Source organism: Vombatus ursinus, unplaced genomic scaffold (genome assembly GCF_900497805.2).
Source record: "Vombatus ursinus unplaced genomic scaffold, bare-nosed wombat genome assembly UNPS02005549.1, whole genome shotgun sequence".
In the NCBI taxonomy this organism is placed as follows: domain Eukaryota; kingdom Metazoa; phylum Chordata; class Mammalia; order Diprotodontia; family Vombatidae; genus Vombatus; species Vombatus ursinus.
Window position 1 is genome coordinate 1 of NW_020945327.1, and position 26266 is coordinate 26266.

The 26266-nt window shown below is 48.2% G+C and overlaps 1 protein-coding gene across 1 annotated transcript; it reads right to left on the reverse strand.

Moving 5' to 3' along the window:
- Nucleotides 1–1411: 1411 nt before the first annotated feature.
- Nucleotides 1412–26239, reverse strand: LOC114032636 (CREB-regulated transcription coactivator 1-like; the record flags this gene model as incomplete). Its single annotated transcript, XM_027847998.1, has 9 exons — nucleotides 1412–1498; nucleotides 2807–2889; nucleotides 4453–4673; nucleotides 5721–5764; nucleotides 13022–13107; nucleotides 18792–18886; nucleotides 20989–21050; nucleotides 22079–22216; nucleotides 26123–26239. Coding segments are annotated over 9 exons (933 nt in total), but the record flags the coding sequence as incomplete, so codon positions are not given.
- Nucleotides 26240–26266: the final 27 nt, after the last annotated feature.

The window sequence follows — 26266 nt, forward strand, 5'->3', positions numbered from 1 at the left end:
GGAGGGCCTTTAGAACAGAGAATGTCAGAGCTGGGGGGGCCTTTAGACCACAGGATATCAGAGCTGGGAGGGTCTTTAGAATAGAGAAAGTCAGAGCTGGAAGGGACCTGAGAGAACATCTCGTCCCACTCCCTTTTTATAGCTGAGGGAAATGAGATCCTTGACCAGGGGTAACTGGGAGAGCCTGGACTCAGACCCAGGTCCCCCGACTCCAAATCCAAGGCTTTTCTCAGCAGCCTTAATTTCTTTGGCTTTAAAACAATTTTAAATTTAATATCCATCCACAAAAGAAGCAAACTGACAAACAAGATAAAATTTCATATCAAAAAACCTTACATGTTTAGCAAAACAATACCAAACAAAGGAACGACGCTGTTGTTGGGTCATTTCAGTCTTGTGTGATTCTTCGTGACCCCATTTGGGGTTTTCTTGGCAGAGATACAGGAAGGGCTTGCTATTTCTTTTTCCAGCTCATTTTACAGATGAGGAAATTGAGGCAAACAGGGTTCAGTGACTTGCCCAGGGTCACGAAGCTAGTGTCTGAGGCCAGATTTGAAGTCAGGAAGAGGAGTCTTCCTGATTCCAGGTCCAGCAGCTGAATCAACACTAACCCAACAGCAATGGATGTGCTCTGTGTGCGAGGTCCCTTCCAAACCTGCCTCGGGCTCTGCTTCCTTTGGTTGTGCTTCCATCAGTTAGCTATAACTGTAGTCAACGTGTATCCTGTTTCTGGATGGTTGATTTTGCCTTATGCCTCTTTATCTGCCTCTTTTTACGGTTCCTGTTTACCCCCCTCACTATTTACTGTTTTGTTGTTTAACCAGAGCCCTCATTTCAAGATGTCTGGTCTGGCACTCCGCTATGGCACAGGAACGGCCCCGGGCTCTCTGATGCTTTTGCGGCTGAGCACAGAGCCTAGAAGCTCTTAACAGCAGCCAGGGGACAGACTCGGGCTCTGACACAGGAGGACTGGCCTTGTGCAGTACGGAGAGGCTCAACACCCGAAGGTAGGCTGCTAGGGAACAAGTCTGTCCTGGCATGGCAGAAACAGGACCCACCTCAATGAAGTCACAGGCATGCAAGATTTTGGCGGTCTAATATGAAGCATGGGACCTCACTCTCGACAGGCTCTTTCAGCACATTTGGCTCAGTGACCAGTGCTTCCCTGCATGTCTGTCTGTCAAACCTGACTCCTTTCGGGAGGTGACATGGATGGCTGCTCAAACATGCTGTCAGAAGAACAGAAGCTCTGGGAGACAGGTTCTGTCAAGCTGGAAAGGTTTCTAGAGTGAGCCCAGCATGGATGATCATTTGAAAGCCTATTGCCTTGATGCCACTCCAGCATACCATTGCCCATTTCAGGTACTGTTGCTTTCCTGGTTTCCCAGCTCTTCAGAGAGTCATACAATTTTCACAGCTGAAAGGGGCCCTTACAGCTGAATCTAGAGTAGGGCTGCTTCTCCTCACCGGTGTCCACAACCCCCGCAGCAATGGCCACCTGGGGATGTCTGGAGGACAGCCCTTCTCAGAACAAGGCTTTTTAAGGTAAAATACAATAGAGAGGAGTACAAAGGAAACCAATTCTTTTGAAATACAGATATCAAAACATTTTTTAAAAAATAATTCAGGGACTCCACATGAAGAAGCCATGATCTAGATCTCATTTTCCATACAGGAAACTGAGGCTGAGACAAGAGGTGTGTTTTGCCTAGGAGGGAGTCACACAGCAAGTAAGGAAAGAACTGGGACCTGAATGAAGCCCGCCAGGCCTTCCAATTCCCAAGCGGAGGCTCTTTCCACTGTGCAACACTATCTAATGCGCCCAGAAAAAAAAAAAAAAAAAGATTTTCATATTGAAGCCAGACAGGTTTTCAAAATGACAGGGGCCAAATGCTGGGCTGCTAACCAAGCTGATGTAGCCTCACATGCTTCCTAAAACAACCTGAAATCTAAATGAGATAGAGAGGATAGGCTATGGAACTTGGAATTCACTGTAATAACTCACATCACCTCTGCAAGATGCCTACTCAGAAAGGAGTCCTAGTGATGACGGGAGGATCCGAGAATCTGGTTGGAAGAGAGCTGAGAGATCAATCCAACTTGATCACTTTACAGATGAGGAAATTGAGGCCCACAGAGGCTAAGGGTCATGCCCAAGGGTCAGACAATGTCTTCTGACTTCAAATAGTCTTTCCACTCCACACCAAACGAGTAGTGAGTCAAAATCTGCTCTGTTTGACTGCACAAAACATTTGCTCAAGGGGGCCACCCAGAAAATTCCCCTGCCCAGGAGAACCTTTCCACCCTCTAGCCTTTAAACATTCCCCACCCGCCCGCCCACTCCCAATCTGCAGATTTCATAGCCTTTCTATTTCTGATGAGGAGCTGGAGGCAGGATTTCAACAAATGAGGACAGAAACCAGAGAGGAGCTAAGTCGTCATCCAGGAGACACAGACCTCTTCTTTGTTGTCCAAGGGCCTGAGTGGCTGGTCTGGGTGGTAAGTACAGTATGTGCCAGAGGCCAGCAGCTCTTGCTTGATTTAAAATGCAAAAAGCCTTGCCAAGTGACCTGTTCTCCCTGGCAAATGCACAAACAATCAAACATATGTCAAACATTATGAGATTCTACTCTTCTTACGCTAACAACCAGGCCGCCCTTCAGTGTGTGTCCTCCTGCTAGGTACGAGGCAACATTCTCAAGTCTATTATTTTCATATGTGTATATTCTACTCCATTTGTTTAGACTCAGTACAGTTTTGAGGTACATTAGCCTTGGGAGTGCTTTGAAAGGATTGCCAAGGGCACTCTGGCAAAGGCACTGAATGAGCACTGCTGGAGGCTGCTGCAGATTCGAGCTGATAAAACGAGGAACAGAAAATAGAAGGTGTCTCGAGGAGGAGATCAAGAGACTCAGTGAACCCCCATCTGACTTCCAGACCTCACGCACAGCACCTCTACTGGGAGCTAGCAGACCTATTTGGGAATGTTCAGAGGCTAGTGCCCTGTCTCTCAGGGTAATGTGTTCATCTAATTAGCAAAGCCCTTCTCATCAAGCCCTCCACATGCTCCAGGCCTGCATGGTGGCCGCCAGAAAGGAAAAGGCCCCACTGTACTTGGCCAATATCACGGGAGCATAGCTTTAAACCTTAGAAACCATAACGTCCAATGCATATGGAAACTGAGGCTTAGAGAAAGGAGGAGACTTGTCCAAGGTCAGAAAGAGAGTTAACAAGTAGAACGGGGATTTGAATTCAGAACCTCCGACTCCATAGTCAGTCATTTCTCACGAGTCAGACAAAGCAAGTGGCAAATGCTCTGCGCCCCGAGCACTGAGCTCCAAACCCCCAAGCCTCAGCCTGATCCCTAGGGGAATCTCCAAGTCCTCATCACACTGATGAAGTGCAAGCAGGCAAAGTAAGGAGGTAGGGACCACCAGGCCTTTGGAGACTCTGTCTTCAGGAAAAGAAGCAAGTTCTAGACATATCCAGGCTCCCGTGGGCACACCGTAAAACCCAGGACAGAACTGGAAGGCGCAGCTCAGCGTCCAGTGCCCCGCAACAGGCCCCGCTCTGGACCTTCTCTACAGACCACATCTGGACCCAACGTGTATGCTCCAAGGTTAAGCTGGTCCCATCTCTCCACCAAGTCACACCATCTCACGGCAGGAAAGCCACAGAGTTCAGCTAATCCAATCCTTCCCTGAAGCAGGAATTCCCTCTACAACAGCTTCCAAATCTGCTTCCCTATAACTATCCCCTCCGCCCCCACCTCATGGATCCCAGGTCTCCCTTCAAGGGTTAAGCAGAACAAGTCTGCTCCTTTTTTCATTCAGAAGTCGTTCAAATATGTGAAGACAATAGAATGGCCCTCTAAGGAACCCCCTTTCCAGGCACAGACATCCCTGGTTCTTCCAGCTGGCCCTCACAGAGCATGGTTCTGAGCTGCTGCTGCATTCTGACAAGCATGCTCTGGGCATGCTCCAGCTTGCCAACATCCCTCTCAAAATGTGGCACCCAGACCTGAACACAGCAATCCAGATGTGAGCTGACCAGAGCACAGGCCTATCACCTCTCTTGTTCTCCAAGAAAGCAACAGAGCAATTCCAGACTTGGAGATTTCTTTGAAAGTTCTGCGAAAATTCAGGGCCAGAGCTCTCTTTCAACAAGCTTCTGGGATGATATATTCACCTGCCTAATGGTCTGTTGTTGCTCCAAGCGAACGAGTAACATCTAAACGACTATCTCCAGATGCACATTACATCAAAACGCCCACATCTGTAGAACACCCTTCAACCCTAAAATGGTTGAACTGCATCTACACATGCACACTCAGTGGAATCCCTGCCTCGCCTTCTATCCCCCTCACTGTGCTGCCCTACGCCACGGAGTGTCCACACAAGCCGTGCTGTGCACCGGGGTCAGGATACCCCTCCCTTCATCAAGCTCCCTTACCCTGATTGGTCGTGCCGATGCCCAGGTGGGTCAGATTGGCTGCCAGGTTGCCAGTGCTGTTGGAGCTGCTCAGGGCTGGAAACGTGGACTCCTCCGGATCCAGAGGGGTTGGGAGAGGAGAAGGGAAATGGATATTCGTCAGGTCAGGGAGGGAGCCCCCTGTGTTATGGGTGGCAGGAATTAAGGTTGTAGTGTTTTCCTGGTCAGTGGACGGGAAGATGCTAAATGAGAGGGAGAGACCACACAGAGAACAGCAACAGTGAGCTTCGAGGGGCTGCCTGCCATTGTGTTCTTCTTCCAGGCCCTAATACAAAAGAGAATTTAGAACCACAGAACGTTAGAACTCTAGACGTTAGATCAAGAAGGGCCCTCAGAACTCAGAATGTCAGAGAGAGCAGAGGCCTTAGAGAGCATCGACTCCAACTACTTAAGTCAAAGGTGAGGAGACGAGGCCCAGAGAATTGGAGCAATTTGTCTAAGGTCACAGAGACCGTTACAGCAGAGCTGGGACGTCTGAGACCCCAAGCCTCCCAACTCTCAGCTTGGTACTTTTTCAACACTGAAATAAGGCGGGGTTCACAAAACAATCAGATATAAGAACTGATACCAATATTATTAGATACAACACCTCTTGGAGCATATTTACCCTATTAGGCCAAAGGAGGCTGTGCTCTTCTCCCCAGTCAGACCTGCAGAACCTCAATACGGTTGCTAGTGTCCACCTACACATCATATTTTTTCAGAGATTTCCTTTTAGCAGTATAGCCTATATTATTAAAACCAAATCAGTCATCTCAGCAGTTGCCCAGAAATGCATGGCTTTCTTGAAGCCCTATCTCGACACAGGGGGTCACCCTTTCTCCCCCAGTCCTCTGGGCAGCTGGAGGCAGGGCAAAGGGCAGCAGAGGGGCTGCAGGCGCTACTGCTCCGGCTGCCCAGGACCGCAGGCTCTGCTTTCAGCAGCACAGTCATCCCCTCAGGAGCATGGCGTCCTGCTCTACTCCATGCAGACTCATCACCTGCTCAGGCTCGCTGCTTTTAAAACTAGCCGCTAAGCAGATGTTGTTTTAAGTGAAGACAAAGTCTGCCCCTCCCAACAGCTCTAAGGTGCTGCACTACTGCCTCTCTACCTAATGGCCACGGGTGCCTGGGGTACGTGTGTGTGTGTGTGTGTGTGTGTGTGTGTGTGTGTGTGTGTGTGTCCCACGCGCCAGGAGCATGCCCACAGGAGTGCCAACGACGTAAACTGAGACACACCCAAGACTTACTTGATTCCTGGGACTTCACAGGATTTAGGTCTTGATGACCCTGTCTGAAATAAAACACAAGACCACAGTGAAACCCGGCTCGAGAAGGCTGCATGCATTCCTCAGCACTCAGAGCCACTAAACCCACAGTGTCCCTGGTCTTCTGTGACACTTTCAGGTCGCCATGTCCAAGTTAACACCCTTAGAGATCATCCCCTATCATTTTACAGATGAGAAAATTGCAGCCCAGAAAGGAGTAACTTGCCCAAGGTCACACTGCTCATGAATGTGAGAAAGCAGAACTCCAAGCCAGATCCTGTTAAAATGATCTTTCTGATGCCAAACAAAGCCTGCATTTTCACACTCCTCAATCCTGGATATGTGGCCCTGCTTCGGAACATATGGCAGCGTGCAGGCCACATCCTGGGTCCCCAACTCTGGCGTCCCCCTAAGGTGGTTTAAGCTAAAGCTCCAGAGCCAGGGTCTTCCAGAAATAAGTCAATTCACTGTTTTTAAGCTCTCCCCTCTGAAATGCCCAGGAGGCAGCAGATGGTCACAAAGACTGGAAACTGGCACCTGCCCCTTGCCCAGTCATGGGGCAGGGAAGACAACGGCTTAGGAAAACCCCACCTCAGGCTGGAGCCCTTGAAGGAAGGGGAGCATTTTGGATCTCTACATCAGGAAGTCTCCAGGAATAAGGTCACGTCATCAGCAAAGAAAGAGTCCTTCTAGGAAGGTGTGATGAGGTCGGCTTGGGGAAGGGCAGGAGCTCCCTAGCGAAAACTTCAAAAGGGCATTTGTGACCACTCCTCCACTACTGCACAATTAAACTACTCTCCGAGTGCAGCACAGGGTCGATTTGTGCCCATGGTGAAAAAGAGGGAAGAGGCACTTGGCAGGGGAGTAACAGCACCGTGAGCCGTGGGGGACCTTCAAGCAGTGGGCCGAGCTTGGGGATTTAGAGGTTTGGGCTACCGGGGACCTAGTATAAAAATAGCAGCTGAGGTCTCTACAGAAGCATCCCTCTTGTTCCGCTCTCACAGGAGGAAAGGAACCTGTAAAGGAAAGACCATTCGATTCAACTGAACATTTATTACATGCCTACTTGACACCAGCCACTGTGCTGGCTATTGGAGATACAAAGATAAGGACAGACCAATGCTTGCCCTCAAGGAGCCTACCTTCTACTGGGACAAACCAATGTGAACTCCTGTAAGTCCATACACAGCATATACAAAGCTCTACCAAGTGGGGAAAGGTAAGAGGGAGGGGGAAAAGGCCTTGTCTGCAAGAGGCACATGAGCTGAGGGATTCCAGAAACGAGAGGGGAGGGGAGGGGAGGGAGGGTATTCCAGCATAGGGGAATATGTGCCTGTGCGCAGGCCCAGGGGCAGAAATGGGATGTCACTCATAGGAAACATCAAATGGGCCAGTGCGGATGCAATGGAAGTATGCAAGGGGGAGCAACGTGGAATCAGGCTGGAAATGCAGGCTGCAGATAGTTTTATGCAGATAGCAGACAGATTCAGTGCCTGACAGAGAAGTTTTTAGTTTCTCCTAGAAAATAGGGAGCCACTGAAGCTTCTAGAGCAGAGTAGTGACATGGTTAGAGTGACGCTGTAGGAACAGGAGTCTGGCAGTTGTACAGAGAACGGCCTGTGGGCTGGATAATGGGGGTCTCTAGCCCAGGGGAGACTTGGTGAGGACTTGGGCCAGGGTGGTGGCCAGAACTGGTAACTGGTAACTGACAGGAAGACCAAAGAGTCAAAGATGACTTCGAGGCTGAGAAGCCAGGTGACTGGGAGGAATTGTGGCAACCTCCACAGAAATAAACAAGTCAGGAAGAGGGCGGCTCCCCTAGGGACATTTTCAGATGTGTCCCAGACATTCAGGACAGCACATGCACTGAAGGAGGGACATGGCCAGTAGTACAGCAAAGGAGGCTGGGAACAAAGATGGGGAGGAAGAGAACCAGGAGCAGGAGGACAGTATACCTGGAAAGGGACTCATCAACAGGGCAAGATGCAGCAGTGAGGAAGAAGGGGGAGAAAAGAGGATTGGAGTCAAGGGTAGGGCATGGCTGGTGACCTGGGGAGAGAGCCTTTTCAGTAGAGGGAAGGCTCAGAAGCCAGATTGCGAGGGGCTGAGAAGTGAGTGGGAGATGAGGAAGTGAAGCCACATGTAGACGAGCCTGGTCACGAAAGAGAGGAAAGACACAGGACAACAATCTGAGGGGCTGTTTAAGGCTGGGGCAGATCTGGGCATGTCTTTAGCTAGCAGGGAAGGATTCAGTAGATAAGAGACACTGAAGTTTGAGACAGATGAGGTATGAAGGAAGGAACTGGCTTCTGGAGCAAAGGGGAGAGGATGGAAGGAAGGGGCTCAGCCAGGAGCATGGCCACTTCCTCCTCCAGGCCTAAAGCAAAAGAAGAGGGAAGAGGCAGGAGGGAGAGCTCAGAACAGACAGCTTCTATTTTCTTGATAAAGTATGAAGCTAGGTCCTCTGCTGAGAATGAAGGGGTGTCGTTGAGAGGCCTGAGAAAAGAAAAGAAGGTTTAGAACAGACGCTGTAGGGAGTGTGATGGAGTTGACGAAGGAAGAGTAAAAGGATTGCCCTGCAACAGTGAGGGTCCAGTAGAGGTTCATTTTCATAGAGCACAGATTTAAGAGCAGAAGGGGACCCTAGAAGTCATCTAGTCCAACGCTCTCATTCTTCCTATGAGAAAACTGACGTCCAGAGACCTAAGTAATGCAATCCCCCAGCTGATAAGCAGCAGAAGTGGGCCGAGAGCACAGAAACAAATGTCTGTCTGTAGCAGACCATGTCACGACATGGGGTGACTTCTCCCTTTGGTTCTACAGCACAGGAATAGAAAGGAAAAGGCAGATGGTGGTGGGCAACTGGGGCTGCAGTCTGGAAATGTACGACTGCTACATGAGTAAGGGGGCCAGGGCTTCAAGGGACAGAGGACAGCACAAGACTGAATGGGCTAATACTGGCAAAGGAGGCCAGGAAGGGAGGGAAGGAGGGAGGGAGAGCATGACCGAAAGTCACCCTGAGGATAAAGAGAAGGTTGGGAGGACTGAGGCTGACAGGCAGGTGAGATGGGAGGATCAAGAAAAGCAATTCAGAGTTCTACAGAGTACGAGCAGTTACCAGGTGATAATGAAATTGAGGGTACGATGACCTGTGTGTGTGCCTGATTAGAGTGAAGGGGAAGGTCATGGAAGCTGAGAGGCTGATGAGCTAGGAGGCAGGGTGTTTGGGGTGGGGAGGCAACATGTATACTGATGTCCCCAGGTATAAGGGGTGAAGTGAGAGGAAGACTGTGCTGAATTCCTTGAGAAAGAAAGTGATTCAGTCCCAATGACTTGGGGCTGATAGATAATAGCAGCCAGGATCTGGAGAGGCTAGGTATCTTCCCCCTATACCAGGCTGCCTCTCAATGCTGTAAACCACAGCCTGGCTAGTGATGGCTTAGATCTGTCTGACAAGCCTGTCACACTGGGTGGTGATCCCTCCTGACTCAGCGGAAATGGCCTGGCGTCCAGGGAGGAAGCTGGGGCACTGATGTCTGGCAGGAGAAGCCCGGGCTCCCAAGCCTCAGAGGAGTGATGCTGGGGCACCTTTGGGAACACTCCTAACTCAGAAACAACTCTCCTCAAAGTGACCAGAAATCCTGATTCAACTGTTCAAGGGAGAAACCAGTGTCCACCCCCAAATGCTTGGGGAGATATTCTTGGAGGCCAGAGCTGTGTTAATAATAGTTGATTTTGCCAGTATTACTTCAAACAAAACACCAAAACCAGCCAGAAATCAACAACAGATTGTCTGAATTGATGCCTATAGCAAAGCCAGAGCTGCAGCCTGTCTTTTTACACTGGAGCTGAGCGTTCTGATTCTCGACCCAGCTGCTCCCCCGTGGTCCGTTCCTCAGCCTCCACCCCAACACCCCCGAGCAGTCCCCCCAATGCCTTCTGGCGGTACGATATCTGCTCTCAGAGCACGTCGGGCTACGTTTACACACTGACGCTCCAATAGGTACCATGCTATGGATCTATGTCCTTTCTATTTTCTTCAGCACTGAGCATAAGTACACCTCAGACCCAACCTGGGAGACTCATCAGCTCAATAACAGAGAAGTCTTTACACAGTTTTATAAACTAAACATAAGACAACCTCCAAAGAAAAGGATGGATCAACTATGGTTCCTCTATGATTTAACTGATCCCAACGTCAGAAATACTGTGGTGATGGTGAGACCCAAGAGGCTGGGGGACACAATGAATGGCTTTCAAGGCCAAAAACTAGTGGATTTGACTGGGGACTGAAATTCACCAAACTGCTCTTTTCTCTCATTTCTCTATTTTCCTTGCTCTTTGGGGTTAATGTTTTCCTCAAGGAATTGCTCATAAAACAATTCAATGTTCATTAACATTTCTGAAGCTCCTCCTGAATGCAAGATGTGTGCTAAGAGATAAAGAATAAATAAGTCATGATCCCTTCTTCCACTGGGGGTTGGGGTGGGCATTAATCCATCCACAAGCACTTAGGAAGGGCCAACCCTGTTAGGTGCAGAGTTAGCTCAGCAGTCTTCAAGAGAAGGCTAACAATAACACCAAGACCAAGTTACATACCTTGCCAGATACCCCACAATCACCTCTTTTCCTTCTCTCATCTTTAATCTTGCCCTGACTGTGAGTTCACTCCCCTCTGCCTACAAACATGCAGACGCCTCACCCATTCTGAAAACTCCTTAAAGCCATACCATCTCCTATGTCCCTCTACACTCCTTCAGAGACAAAAATCCTACGAAATGCTGCCAACATTTCATGTCTCCACTTCCCCTCCTCTGACGAGCTTCTAAACTCTGCAGTCTGGCTTTGGAAGCTGCTCTCTCCAAAACGCCCAATGATCTCCTAATTGCCAGATGCAATGACCTGTTCCAAGTCCTCATTCTTCATTCTTCTTGACCTCTACAGCCTTGCAACTGCTGACCAGCCTCTCCTCCTGGATCTTCTCTCTTTTGTGGGTCTTTCTGCATTCATCTCCTTCATTGCCCTTTGCTGGATAATTATCCACATCATGCCCCTTAATCGTGGGTGAATAAAAAGGCTTGCTCACAGGTCCTCTTCTCTCTCAACACACTCCTTCAGGGACCTCCTCAGCTCTCACCTTTCAGCAGACGACTCCCAGATCTACATATCTAGCCCTAGTCTCTCTTCTAAGCTCGAGGCCCACATCATCAACTGCTTGTAGGCATTACAAACTGGATGCTCTGTTGGCATCGTAAACTCAGCACGTGTCTAACAAGAACTCACTGTCTTCCTCTGCCCCGTGCCCTCAGGCTTGTCCAAACTCATCCAAACCTTCCTCTTTTGCTGAGGGTACCATCATCCTTCTGGTTATCTCAGCCAGCAACCTGAGAGCCACCCTTGATTTTTTGCCCCACAAGCCCAACCAGCTGCCAGTTCTTGCTGCCTCTACCACTGCAGCGGCTGTCAGATAAGCCAGCACATTCAGGCCCTCATCAACTCACTCCTGGACCACGAGAAGAGTCTCCCTATGGTCTTCCTGCCTTAAGTCTCTCCTCCACACACCTGCCAAATTGACATTCTAAGCAGAGGGTGTCATGTCACTCCCCTGCTCACTACACTCACCTCTCAGACCAAATGCCTTTGTTTGCCATCAAAGGGCCTCCACAGTCTCGTGCCAGCTCACCTGGCTAGCCCTATAACATATTTCTCCCTCCCCCACGTGCTCCAGTCTGGCCACACTGGCCTTCCTTCTGCTCCTTGCCTGGGGCCTTCTCTCTCCCACCTCTCTGCCTCTGCACAGGCTGTCCCCCAGGCTAGGATGTTTTCCCTCCTCCCCTGTCTCTGAGAATCTGTAGTTTCCTTCAAAGTTGAGCTCAAAGACCACCTCTTCCATGAGGCCCTCCTTGATCTCTCCGGCTGCCAATGCCTCATCTCCAAATGAGCTTTGCTGTTTTGTATTTATTTATTTATTTTACATATTCTTGTATGCATATTCTTATAAACTTCTTGAGGACAGGGACCAGTCCATTTCTGTCTCTGTATTCCCAGCACCCAATACAGTGCTTGACACATGAGAGGCTCTCCCTCAATAAACGCTTGCTGATGGAATGATCGAGCAATTATTTGAATATAGAAGGAACACAAAACAATGAGCCCACTGGAGACCAGAAGACTTTACAAACTTTGCTCTTCAAAAGCCGCTAAACTAGTTTGCCCCTAGGCAGGGCTCTGTTTGTCCTCCTTGGCTCACCCTGGCTTAGGGGACATTTGCTTTCCTACCAACCTTCTCTCCACAGTGAAGTGGGCTGTGAACAGCTCTCACTAGCTGGTCCTCCTGAGCAGCTAAGGCCTCCTCCAGCCATTCAGAATCTTCTAAGCGGTTTACCCTAGCTGGAAACTGCGATGGCCCCTTTCCTCCCCCAGATCTTGGGAAGGCTGGGCATCAACACTAGAGACTGTTCAGAACAAAGCTCACCCCTGATAGATGAGGAAACCCCATCCCTGAAACAATCCCCAAGTCTTTATCAGAGCACACCGTGGACACCCAGCCTGGCCTGGGCCCTGGACCTGACAAGCACCACACAACGTAACAAGTGGCCGACTTTTCTATAAGTCCTTTTCCTTTTCTTATAATCCAAATTCGGTCCGTCCTTCGAGGCCTCGCTTTCTCCAGGAAGCAGTTCTCAACAACTGCAGCCAATGCTTCTGTCTCCTCTCCCTACGTTTGAGCCAGGGGGGCAGGGGGAGGGTATCGCCTCCAACAGCACTCCCCACTATGTGAAACCACTACAGAGATCTCTTAGGGAACTCCCACTTTGTCTCGTGACCCTCTCTACAACGTCTCTGACGAGGCATAGTTTAGCTTCTGTGTGAACACCTGCAAAGACAGTGAACTCATCATTTCGCCGGGCAGCCCCCTCCCCTGCTAGACAGCTCTTTCTGCTTCTGAGTCCTTCAGAGATTAGTCTAGTCCTGGGGCCCTGGACCTCTCAAACAGTGGGTCTGGTGAAGTCTACGGTGCCTTTCTCAGAGCCACATTTTTAAGTGCAGAAAATAATATGCAGAAGGTAACAAAAGGAAACAATACTTATTGAAATAAAGATGTCTTTTTTTTTCCCATTCAGGTCCAGGGATCCCCTGAAATCAATGCACAGACCCCTCTGCGGCCCACAGGTTACTCTCCCCAGCAGCATTTCCAGCTTTCCTCTCCCATGCAGAGGCGATACACTAGGCTTCATGAGAAAGTTCTGTTTCCCAAATCTCAGAATCTCATAAATTCTTACCTTTTTAGAGTCCCACACTTGTTTTGAGAGGTTTTTGTCTGTCTCAGAGGTGGTTTCCTCCATTCCTGGGACTGTCAACAATAAGACTGGGGTTGGAGGAGTTGGGGGGGGGAGAAAAAAAGAAGGAACATGAGACAAAACCTGTTAATAAACTGTCTAGGGGCATTACTTAAGAATTTTACTTATAGCAGTAGGTATTGTTCTTATTCAGATTATGGATATACTGTAATTATTGAAACAACAATAACTCCTTTGGGCAAGAAAAAAAATTTTATAAAAGGATTTGGTACAAAAAACCCACAGAAACTAATGTATATCAAAAGAGATGGAAAATATTAAGTCCTTGAGTCTGCGAGTTCTGTATATGTTTCATTCTCTGTTTAGCCCAAGCTAACCCAGGATGGAGGCTGAACATCTGGTAGGCCAGATGTGCTATTTACCTTCAGAACCCCTGGAATTGACCCTGACGCCAGGCAAGTGTGACGAGAAGTGGGGTGAGAGTAAAGGGGAAACTCCTACCTCTTGAAATCTGATGTTTGCTACAAGCTTAGCTGCTTCCTTTCATGAATTAGGGGGGAACCCCACTTCCAGCCCCCTCCTATGAGAACCTCCTACTTCTGGCAGGCTGACTCTGTGCATAAACAACAGAAGGAGAGAAGCCTAGACATGGCTTCCGAGGAATGGGACAAGACTGCTTGGATCCTGATATCTCAGAAGCAGAGCTCTGCAACCACAAGGGGCTGGGACCGGGAGTCTAAAGACTGAAGGAAGAGCCGGCTTTGCCTCGTTCCCAGCTGTGTGACCTTACACAAGTTCCCTAAACCTATTTATGAAATGAGAAATCCAGATCAAACTGGAAAAGAGAATACAAAACAGAACCAGCCAGTAGCGAAGGGCTGTAAGGAGTCCCGGGCATTGATTCACTGCTGACGTCTACAAAGCAGTGTGGAATTATGGGAGAAAAGTCACCAAACTGTTTACTACTTGGACCTAGCAGTGCCCCAAGGAAGGCATTCATTGTAGCACTTCTTGTAATAGGGGGCAGCTAGATGTGCACATCTAGAATGCTAGGCCTGGAGTCAAGAAGACCCGAGTTCAAATCCAGCCTCAGACACAACTTACTAGTTGTGTGACTCTGGGCAAGTCACTTTACCTCTGTCAGCCTCAGTTTCCTCAAATGTAAAATGTGGGTCATAATAGCACCAGGGTTATTGTAAGGATCAAATGAGATGATTATCTGTAAAGTACTTAGCATAGTACCCGATACATAGTAGGTGTTTAATAAATACTTGTTTCCTTCCTTCCTTTTTTCCTTCATAAAAAAGGAAACAAAGTGAGGTCCACTGATTTGGGGAATGGCTAGACAAATTGTGGTACACGAATGTAACAAAATATCATTGTGCTCTAATAAATGATGAAGTGAAAGAATTTAGAGAAACCTAGGAAGGCTTGGATGAACTGCCCAATCTCTCCCTATCTACAGGCTCCTCTGCTCCCAAGTCTTCATTCTTCTGAAAAAAAAAAAAAGTCTTCCCGGGGCAGCTAGGTGGCGCAGTGGAGAGAGCACCAGGCCTGGAGTCAGGAGGGCCTGAGTTCAAATTCGGCCTCAGACCAGACACCTGCTGCTTACTAGCTGTGTGACCCAGGGCTTAACCCCAATTGCCTCACCCCCCCCAAAAAAAAATCTTCCCAAAGGCCTATCATTGCCTCAAGCTAACATCCTATATCCTCCTATATCCTCTACCCACCCCCAGTCAAACTCACAGAAAAAGCTGTCTGCACTCATTGCCTCTACTTTCCCCTCTTTGCAGTATGACTTCCAACCTCACTGATCGACACTCTCTCCAAAGCGTCAGAAATGTTTCCATTTTTTAAAAATCTGAACTTAACACACACCAAGTAAAACCATCATTTCCCCAAACAATGCAGAATGGGAGGATCACCTGAGAAGCTCCCTCCAAAGTTCCCGCGGCCAAATCCAATGGCCTTCCCAATCCTCATCCTTCTTGGCCCCTCTGCAGCCCACGACTGCTGATTCCCTTTTAGATGCCTTCTCTTCTCCAGTTTTTTGCAGTGCGCTCTTGGTTTTCTTCCTACCTGTCCGGTTCTTCCCGGATCATCATCTATATCCCAGCCCCTACTGTGGGGGCACCCCCAGGTTCTGCCCTAGGCTCTTTCCTCTTCTCTTTACACCCTCTCAGGGGGCCCTCATCCATCGCACAGGGCCAGTTACTGTCTCTGCACTGAGGGCCCCAGGCCTTTACCTCTCTTCTGAGCTTCACAGTCTCGTTACCAAATGCCTGAACATTGAACTGTTGAATTTGAATTTGCAATGTTCACTGCAAACAGGATACCCATTAGTTACCTCAACCTCAGCATGTCCCAAATCACGTCCTACTTCTCCCCAAGCCCATACTTGACCCCTCAATTTCTCTCTCCTCTGAAGGAACCACTATTCTCCCAGTCACCGAGGTCAGCACCTCCAGGGTCATCCTGGACATCTTTGCCTTGTTGATCCAACGGTAACTCCCCCAACCACAACTCTGCACCTCTCTCTTTCTCTTCGTTCACCCTGCCGCCACCCTGGTCTGGTCCTTCTCACTTTCATTGCTGCAATAGCCTGCTGGTGGGTCTGCCGGCCTCAAGTCTCTCCCGCCCCAAACCAGTCTCTATACAGATGCCAAAGGGATCTCCTAAATCACAGCTCTGATCATGTCACTCCCTTGCTCCATTAACTCCATAAGCTGGCTCCACCTTCCCTTTCCAGCCTGATCCCACACCCTACAGTCCAGCCACCCTGGCCTTTGTGCTGATCCTCATATAGGTCACCGTTGCACAGGCTGGCTGTCCCCATGCTTGAAATGAGTCCGCCCTCACCTCTGCCTTCTTCCAGGCTCAGCAGGGGGCCACCTTCTCCAGGAGGCCTTCCTCAATCCTTCCCCTTGGAACTACCTTGTATTGTGCATATGCTTGTCTGTGTGTATGTTATACATGTTGTAGGCTTCTGGAGGGCAGGGACTGTTCCACTTAGCACTCTGCATTCCTACACCTAGCACAGTTCTACAAGAAGCCTTCCCTTTGTCAATCACCTCCAGTTTACCCTGTGCAAATCTTGTCCGTACATCATTGTTTACAGGTTGTCTCCCCCTCCTGACAGGGATTGTCTTTTGCCTTTCTTTGTACTCCCAGAGCTTAGCACAGTGCCTGGCACACAGTGGGCATTTAATAAATGTTTGCTGACTGACACATTGTAGGAACTGAAGGGGGGGGAATGGAATAAGCATTTAGATAGCACCTACTGTGTGCCAGGCCCTGCACTAAGCATTTTACAAATATGATCTCATTTTATCCCCAATACAATCCTGGGAGGTAGGTGTTATTATTATCCCCTTTAACTAAGGAAAATAAAGGCTGAGCAATTTGCCTAGGGTCACAGAGCTAGTAAGGCCAGATCTGAACTCAGGACCTCTTCACTCCAGGCCCACTGCTCTATCCACCGAACCACCTCGCTGCCTCTAAATCAACAGATGTCAGTTGATAGCTTATAATAATAAACATAATAATGTTTAAAAAAAACTAAAGTAAAACTGAACCCTCAATAAATGTGATGATTAATCTTGGTCCCAGGGAACAGATGACAAATGACACCTCCCTCCTTTCAGGTCTCCCTGGACAGGGAACACTGCACACATTGTCAGATTTACTCACTGCAATGGGGACTCTGCTTAACTTTTTGAAAAACTTTGTTTTGCTTTCTTACAAGGAAGGGCCCATAGTGAAGGGGGAAGGAGAAAAGGCAAATCCAGAAATGAATGTGGTAGAAAAAAAGGATCAATAAAACTTTAGAAATATGTGGGGTTGTAATATTTACAATATATAACATATATAATATATATTGTACATATAATATATATAGCTTATAATATTCTGTCTTATTCTGGGGAAGTAAGTCAAAGAAAACTCACTGGTTAACAACAAATGCCAACATAAAAAAGTAATAAGATAAAAAGGTAATACAATAACAATAATAATAATGCTATAAAAATTTAGCACCTGCCAAATATCTCACAAGACATGGCCTGGTGGCTACGATCACACACCAGAAACTCACTGCCTTTCACAGTCTGACAAATAACTACAAACAGAGACCTCAAAAACTGCTGAAGATTTTGACCAATAACTCCTGCTTGAGCCAGATCGTGGTCACAGATTATAGAACTTAAGAAGAAGGATGTTAATAGCTCTCACCATCCCCAGTCCTGGGTCTTCAGCTTCCACAGAACAGAGAGCTTTCCCAGTAGCGAAGTGGGAGAGCAGACACAAAGCTGCGGGTAAAGGGTGAGGTGCTGTAACACCCCCAGTCCTCTCCTGCGAGCCTCTGGAGAATAAGCTCATAGCCTGATGTTTTTATTCAACTACAGAAAGCAGGCATTTTAGCCACCTATTCAGAAGCCTGGAGAATACCGAATGGAAAAGAACAATAGCAACATAGCAATTTATCCCAGGACAGTTTCTATTGGAACGTCATATGCGAATGAAATAATAATAGTAATAATGATAATGATACTAGTAAGAACAACAACAGTCACCTTCACAAAAGTCCTCTTTTGTCTGAATGCAGACTGAAGCACGCATTTTTTTACTTTCTTTATGATTCTTGGTGTTTTTGGTTTGCATTTTCTTTTGCAACATGGCTAATATGGGAATGTTTTGTATGACTGCATGTATACAATCTATGCCAAATTGCTTGCCTTCTCAAGGATCGGGCAAGGGAGGGAGGAATGGAGAGAATTTGGAACTCAAAATTTTAAAAAATGAATATAAAAATGTGTTGATGTGTAATTGAGAAAACAATAAAATTATGATTTAAAAGTAAAGGTAATAAACATTTAATGACTGCACATAATAAAAATAATTAACAGCTTTCATATGCAAAAAAAAAATCACTCTCCTTTGATAATCTCATTGTGGTGTGTTAATGGGACTATGCCACCAAAGACCAAGCTCTAACAGGTGCCATCGAGCAGAAAAGACACCGAGTATCAGACCAGAAACAGGCTGCATATTCTCAAAGGATCACCACAGGTCATTTCAAAGAGGATTATACCAAATGAATTCCATCTGCTAAGGCAGAGGGGCTGCAATCGATGCTGGGGGAAGAAACACTCACAAAGACAAGAGCACAGATCCCTAAACTGCTGAGGAGAGTAATAACAAGGTTCACATTTCTAGAGTGTTCCACAATGCACAAAGCACTCTGGTGACAAAAGCCCTATGCCCCCATTTTATAGACAAGGAAACTGAATACAGGGGGTAACGTGACTTGCCCAGGGTCACACATCTAATAATTGTAGCGGCTGGAACTTGAACCTAGATTTTCTGACCTCAAGCCCATCTGATGTTCTTTCCAAAGTACTTATTTGTCTTCCTCATTGCAAAATAGTTTATAATAATCTTGTTTCTATAATGAAAGCTTCTCTTCTTAAAATTATCACCCTTTTCTGAGATATAGGAACAAAACTGCACTAAAAAAAAAAAAAAACCTTCCTCAACAGAACGGGGTTCCTGTTCATGCTTTGATCTGCAAAAACCAACCTATATATTTACACATACGTCGTAACTAATAGCAAAGAACGGCAAATGTTTCTTCCTTAATGGCACAACCATCTGCCTGGTAAGCCAATAACTGCAAGTACACCAGGTTTCAGACTAACTAAACAGGCGGGCTTATGGGGCTTGTGCACGGGGCCCTCTGGCGACTCGCATTTACCTCTTTTCTGCTGGATGTCTTGGGAGCCTCCTGCAAAGGAGTCTGGTTGAGCAGGTGTCATGGTGCTCTGGTGGAGGGCAGAGTCAGAATTGGTCCTGGCAGAAGACGAGACAGACTGTTAGCTTCCCCAGCTTCAGAGAGGATGAACCAGCAGGGCTCCTGTTTTACTGCCCCTCTCCCTTCCCTGCTCTGCCAACCCTGACCCCACCTATCACCCTACTGAACCGAAGTACAAACACCAGGGCCAGACTTCAAATCCGTTCAACACGCACTTCTTAAATTCCTACAACATGCCCAGCCCTGAACCGGGGACACAACAGTCCCCATCCTCCAAAAGCTCACATTCTACCGTGGAGAAAAAACACATGCAAAATATGCAGAGAAAAATTCTTGGAGGGGAGGGGGCTAACCCCTGGAAGATTCCAAAAAAGCCACATATTGGACAGTGGCACCGGATTGGACACTTGAAGGAAGCTAGAAATGCCAAGAAGCAGAGACGAGGAAGAAAAGCACGTCCCATTGCCCGTGCAAAGGCACAGAGACGACAGGCCAGTCTGGCTGCAGAGGGGGCCCTGTCTTGGGCCCTCTTCTCTTCTCCCTCTGGTGATTTCATCAGCTCCCAGGGAGTTCATGATCATCCTGTGCTGATGATCCTCTGATTACTTAGACAGCCCTAACCTCTCTTCCAAGGTCCAGGTCCACATCTCCAATGGTCTTCCGCACACTGCACCCTGGGACTGACCTCATGATCTTTCCCCCCAGTCCCCTGCCCCTCTGGAACTTCCTCCTTGCTGTGGAGGGCAGCACTATCCTCCCGGGCCTTCACGCTGCTCCCACTCTCTTCCTCTCATCAAACAGCAGGCACCTTCTCTGGCACATAGCCCCCTCTCTCCTCTGCCACTGCCATAAGCCCAAAGCAGGTACTTCAGACCTAGACTAGGGCAAGAGCTGCTGCATGGTGTGTCTACCACAAGGGTCTCCCCTCTCCAGTTCATCCTCAACTCAGCTGTCAAGGTATTCTTCCTAAAGCATAGGTCTATTTTCTTGTCGTGTCTGACTCTCCATGACCCTGTGACAGGATTAAGTGCCTTGCCCAGGCCAAGATCACACAGCTAATAAGTTAAGTGTCTTAACCCTGTTTGCCTCAGTTTCTCATCTGTAAAATGAGCTGCTTGAATCACTGGCTGGGGCCACTTCCTTTGGCGAAGCCCTAAGGAGAGTCTCTCCTAAACCACCATAGTTATACCTCTCTCTCTCTCTCTCTTTTTTTTCCCTTTGGGTGAGGCAATTGGGGTTATGTGACTTGCCCAGGGTCCCACAGCTAGTGAGAGTATCATGTGTCTGAGGTCAGATTTGAACTCAGGTCCTCCTGACTTCAGGGTCGACACTCTATCCACTGTGCTACCTAACTGCCTCTCTCTCTTTCTCTATCTTAAAGCAGACACCAGAACTGGGGGGGAGGGGGAAAGAAGGGAATGACTGTCTCTTTCTCACACACATACCCATATACAGAGACACAGACACACAGACACAAAGACACAGACACAGACACAGACACACACACACACACACACACTTCTGTGACCCCTTCAGATTTCTCGGTATGGCTGACAATAAGCCTCCTTGTATCTCAATTTTAGCTCAGGGATAACATCACCTCCTGAGCAAATGTATAAAATACTCAGAAGACGAAATGACACCAATAAACACTAGGAACCAAGTACAACAGTATCAGTACGGAAACATTCTGGCGACCAGTCTCAGCGATTAAAATCTGTATGACATGACTCAGTCCTTCCTCTTGGCGTCAGGGTGTCAGGGACCACCGCACACTACTCCCCAGAATCCTCACCTAATAAGCAGCGTTTCAATAGCCCTCCCAAATGGCAGAGAGGAGGCTGGTAACAGATTCCTCAGAAAAGGCCCAATGAAACAGGCTCGGAGTCAAGAACTGACAGAAAGGGGCTTCTGGACACTCAACAATCAGCCAATCAGGCAAAACCAAATAAATGAAGCATGCGCATGCCAGTGCCCACAAACGGCTGCTAAGATGGCAAATTATCAACCTGATGAGAGATCAGGGCCAAGAGATTCACAGCGAGAGCTGTGGAGTCAGTGACTCCCTGAACACACGAGATCACCCTGGTGGGGCCCTGGGCCTGAATCGGACCCTGATACACACACGTTATGCACTAACCTTCTCCAGCTTGTATCTGATGGAGGTGACAGATAGACGGTCCCATATGGACAGCTGTCCACGTGATTTGATGATGTAAGGGGAAAACAACCAAATAGCCCACGCTTAGCGGCAACTTGACCCCCCCCAAGGGATAACTTTAGCTTTCCCATTCTGATTCAATATGTTTTCAGCCAAAAGGACAGAAAATCATATCCTCAGCAAGGTAGGCTTAGTCTAGAATGGTGAATTAACAAGAAAAGGCATGAGAAAAGAGAGTGGACTGAGTAGTGGGCCCCTACTACCAAACAGGCTTATACATCCTTCTGTACCCGGTTGGGAAAGGGTGGGAGCTGCTCTCACTCTGAGGCATCTTCCTCTCGGCCCTCTCCATTTGGCTCTGTGCCCCTTCTCCCTATCCACCACTACAATGTGTTTTCCCTGGTGGTACAACTCGGTTCCGCCTACCACTCAGCACTCTCCTCCTGTGAACACACATGTGTGGGCTGCAGCCTTTCCAGGCAAGGGGAATGTGGTCATGAAATGTGGGGTGTCTGGGTTCAGCTGACTCCTTCCGAGGGGTCTTCGCCTCCTCCCCAGTTCTGAACTCAGCCTGCCGGCGCTGTCCCCTGGGCAGGCCAGTGCTTAGGGCTGCTCCTGACTGGCTGTAAGCTCCAACAGTTCCTGGAGAAAGGGCCTCTCGGGCCTCACGCCCAGAAGCCCAAACCTCAGACTCTAATGCTGCTCACATTACAGCAAGGACGGGGAGCTTCTGGGGCAGGGAAAAGAGCTGGTCCCACACCTTCACAACAAGGTCTGTAAGGGTCTGTTCTACCGGCACTACTAACTGCCCCCTTGTCTTTGGGCTTCAGGTGCCCCTGTGTAAAACGGTTTCTAACAGCCCTTTTGGTCCCACTAGCCTATGCACTAAGGCCCCTTCCAGCGCTGGCATTCTATGCTCTAAGATTCTTTTGCTCTCAAATGTTCCAAGGTTCTTCCACATTTGACAGTCTATTCTATAGAACAGACTCTCCCAGCCCTTTCATTGTTGGGTTCCACAATGACACCTTGATTGGCTGCTTGTCCCCCAACCCTCCAGGGAAAAGGATATCTGCCGTCCATGTTTATCCACCGACAAAGGGCGCCTGTGAGGAGACCCAAGGCGGTTGCGGTCCCGATACACTCTGTCCACTAGACCATGATGCCGAGTTGTCCGGCTGGTATCCAGGCCTGATGACTGAAAAGGAGTCTGGAAAGGGAGGAGGGGAGAGGAAACAGAGAAAGAGAAACCCATACAACAGTTACCAGCTGCAGAAGCCAGAGGGGAGCAGCCTCCCTCCACCCTATTTAGTTAAACGAGGGAATTCAATTTTCCTTCACAGTTCCCTTTCTTACCTCCCCCATCCCGACCCCAACCCTTTAAAAGCCATGTCCAGTCTCTTTTGGTCTGGATCAAAGTCAGGGGATACCCAAAGGGCCCTTGAGCAGAATGCATCACCAAGCAGAAAGAGGGAAACAGATGAGGTCCGGTCTCCTTCCACATCCATCATTTCTTCAACCCTCTAAGGCCCTCAAACCCTTTGAACATACTTGAAATGATAGAAATAGAAGAAATAGAAAGATGCCCAGGAATCTGCTGAGAGCTGGTGCATGGAAAAGGATAGGAAAAGAAGGTAGGGCAGGGCAAGGCAGGGCAGGGCAGGGCTGGGCTGGGCTGGACCGGGTGCAGGAAGCATGCACGGGGCAGTGTGCATCCAGATGGAGCATCCAGATGGAGCCAGCTATAGAGTGCTACCCTAGGGTTGGCAGCAAGAGGGGCAAAGAGAAATGCAAACAGGGCCCAAATGATTTCAACACCTTCTGCCAGGGTAACTCCTTGATGAGTCGCTCTCCCTTTTTCTGGCATCTCTCTCTCTGGCCCCAACTTCTCCCTTCTGTCTCCTCTTCCCTCCCCACACAACCACGGTATTCTCAAGTCCCTGACAAGGCACAAAATTCTTTGTGCTGTGAGTGGTCAGCTGATATCTGCAGCTCGCAGGCTCTGGGTGAAGTCCAAGGCTCTTCAGAGGAAGTTCAAAGCCTAAATTCCTAAACTGGATATTTCGCTGACATTTTTCTTCTTGAATTCAGTCGGGCTAAAGGTTGCCCCTCAATCTCTGTCCCCGGTGCCCTACTTCTTTTTTTTCCCCAGTGTCCTACTTCTAATGGACCAAGATTAGAGGGTCCCGGATATCTGCCAGTTGTACAACCCTTGGCAGCTTGCCCCAGGGCTGGGGTCCTGGCAACTGGCAATAGACTCTTAGCCCAGTGAGTTTTTCCAAGCAAGGACGTGTGATCTTTGGATGCATCTCCTGGTCACTGTCATAATATCTAGCCAAAGGACATAAGCACACAGTGGCCTCTGCCTCCTCTCCAACTGTCCCTTGCTATCAGGTGACATGATATGTACTTTCTCTTGTCATGCCAAGCAAAGATGTCAGAGGAGGCCCGGGTCTCCACCTGGAGGTCTGGAAATCTTAAATGTGCTACTTCCATTTGCGGCCTGAATAAGACAAATCTACTCTCCTCCACCATCTCGCTTGACTTCAGGCTCTGTGTGCTCTTTCAAAACTGTAGGCAAAAATCTATTTCAATAAAAAAACACTGCTCCCGTTTTGTAACAATGATTTAGATTTCTATTCTCCGTCACAAATGAAGGTTTTGTTCTTTCTCTGTAGACCTGATCTTTTTATATTTAGCCAATTCTGCCTCTACCTCACCGCCCTTCCCAACACACCTCTTCTGTACTTTTAATAAAGCAGAACCCCAAAGGACCACTCCCTCCCATCTTGTTTACATCTCTGTCTGTAACGCAGCACCACGAAGAATTTGGGGGAAGTTGGAATGACTATGCGCTGCCCTCCCACCCCCTACTTGCCTCTCCAGGGGAAATGTCAATTGCCTTTTAGGGGTTCCAGAAGGATGGGCACTCTCTGGTTTGATTTGTAAGGTCAGAATCCAGGACATTTTTCACCAGGAGTTCATGACAAACTAGATTACAAGAGTCCCAGTTTCCTTTCAACTAAAACCACCCATTCAGTCCTAGGCACAAGAGGAACAGACATGGGAGAAAGCCTCAGGGAGAAGAGGGAAGCTGTGACTGTCACCCTCTAACTGCTGCGATATTCTTCCCAGGTTAACTAGAAAAGATTGAGTTCTTCTCCAAGATTTTTTTCTTTAAAGAAAAACATGCCAACATGGTGCACATGCTTAGATACTGTCTGATTAAACCATGGGCTAAAACAGCTCGGAAAGAGCTGCTGCTGTCCATCAAGGAAGCAGGGAGTGTGGGATAGACTGTGATTAGGTCCAAAGAGTCTATCAACTAAACAATACGCATTTTTCAAAATTGGGATGCGGAGCAAATCCATTTTCATTTGACAGACCAGAACAACTCTTTGGGAGCTGTAAGGGTGCGTCAACCAAACAGGGCGCATACCAAGAGAGAGAGAACAGGGAGTGTCCAAATACGTATCTGCTCAGGGAATCTCAAGCCAGTCCCAAATACGTATTGGCACCAGCCTCAATACACGTTTACCAAAGAGACAGGAGCTGCTCCCAAGGTCTCTCCAAGAATTCCGCTGCGCTGCAAATGCAAAGAACCGAAACTTTCAGAGATCCCACTCGTCCACCCTCCTCCCCACTTTGGGCACACCCAAGGACCTGGAGCCCTGCCCCTCCCCACCTGCTAATCACTGCACACAGCTTTTCCCAACCCTTTGGCTATGGCTCACAAGGGGAAGGCAGCCAGCCCCCTGAGAAAGAGAAAACTGTGTGGCACCATGGGTGCCCCAGCAGAAAGCCTCAACCCAAGGCTTCTGGCCAGCCAATATTCAGGAGTTTTATAAAAACGCTTGCTTTGTCAGGGAATGAAATGGTGACTAGCAAGAAGAACGCTAAGAAGCACAGCAGAAGTCAGGAAGGAAATTTGCTGGGGTAAGGGATAGGTAGGAGGGAAATCAAGAAAGATCATTTTAAGGAAATCAAAATGATTTAATTCAAATGCATACAGCAGAATGAAAACATAAACATATATAAATAAATGATTATGCACATGAAGTTACCCGGGGGTAAGGAATGAGGGGAAACAGGTCACTTGGAACTGGATCAGGAGATCCTCAAGGGGAAAAGGCTGAGAGTTTCTGAGCTGGGCCTTATCCACAGCTTTCTGCTTAGCCTGTTACTATAGACTGCTAAGTCTAAAGACCCAAAGACCTAGGCTGTATATGCTAAAACCATTTTTCAGCAATGGGAAAGGTATGGTTCATAAAAGGAACAACTTATTTTCCAATTAGTCATGCCTCTGTCCAAGTACAGCCCAAAACGTTCCCAAACAGGACCCCAGGCCGAGGCCCAGTTTTCACACTGGTCCCCCAACACATACATCACCTCCATCTGCAAGTCAGTAAAAGAAGGAATGAGTGAGACCCAGGTTGCTGGATCTGAAAACAGGCTTCTCCTTTGTTTTGGTGAGTGGAATTTGTCTTTAATTATCTCTAACACAGACAGTAAGGTGCTAGAACATGCTCTGTAGAATAATTTGTTAGGGCAATGACATCTTAGTAACAAGAGACTTCACCAGAGGGACCTGCCAAGAAATATTTGCAGAGAAGTGGGGTCAGGCTGCTGGGTTTTTCTTCTGAGAATTACAGGGCTTGTGGATTAGTCAAGAAAAAAGAAGCCAAGTTCCAAAGTCCCCAAACAGTTACTGCTGCTGGTAGAAACTGACCAACAGGTGTAGTGGCTGCTGAAACACTCTTGTTCAAATAGTATTCTCACCATGGATTCTGTTGACAGGGGAAAGACCCGAGGAGGATCCAGGGAGTCTCAGCCAGAGCAGAGACAGCCCCTGCCTGGCTGCACTCTTTTTCCTCCTGTCCCCCAAGGAGGAGGGCTCTGGCAATCATCTGGAGACCCCCGAAGCCTAAAGTGTCTCTCAGTGCACACCATTTGATACAGACACACAACAGATTTGCACTGCTCACCACGCAGCAGCCAACCTGTGTTACGGAGGCTGTCAATGGGCGAGGGGTCGACTTTTCCAGTCCCTTGGTGGAGTGGAGTTGAGAGCAGAGGCTAACTGGCTCAAATAGCAGAAGCAGGAAAGGATACTCACCTGGAAGGGCAAGTCCATGGAGCTGCTCCCAATCTGATTCACATTGGGCAGGGACCCTCCATAGTACTGGCCTCGGCTCTGTCCCAGCTGGAGATACTGTGTTTTCTGTAACTGTAACTAAAAGGAAGAAACACACTGCAGCTG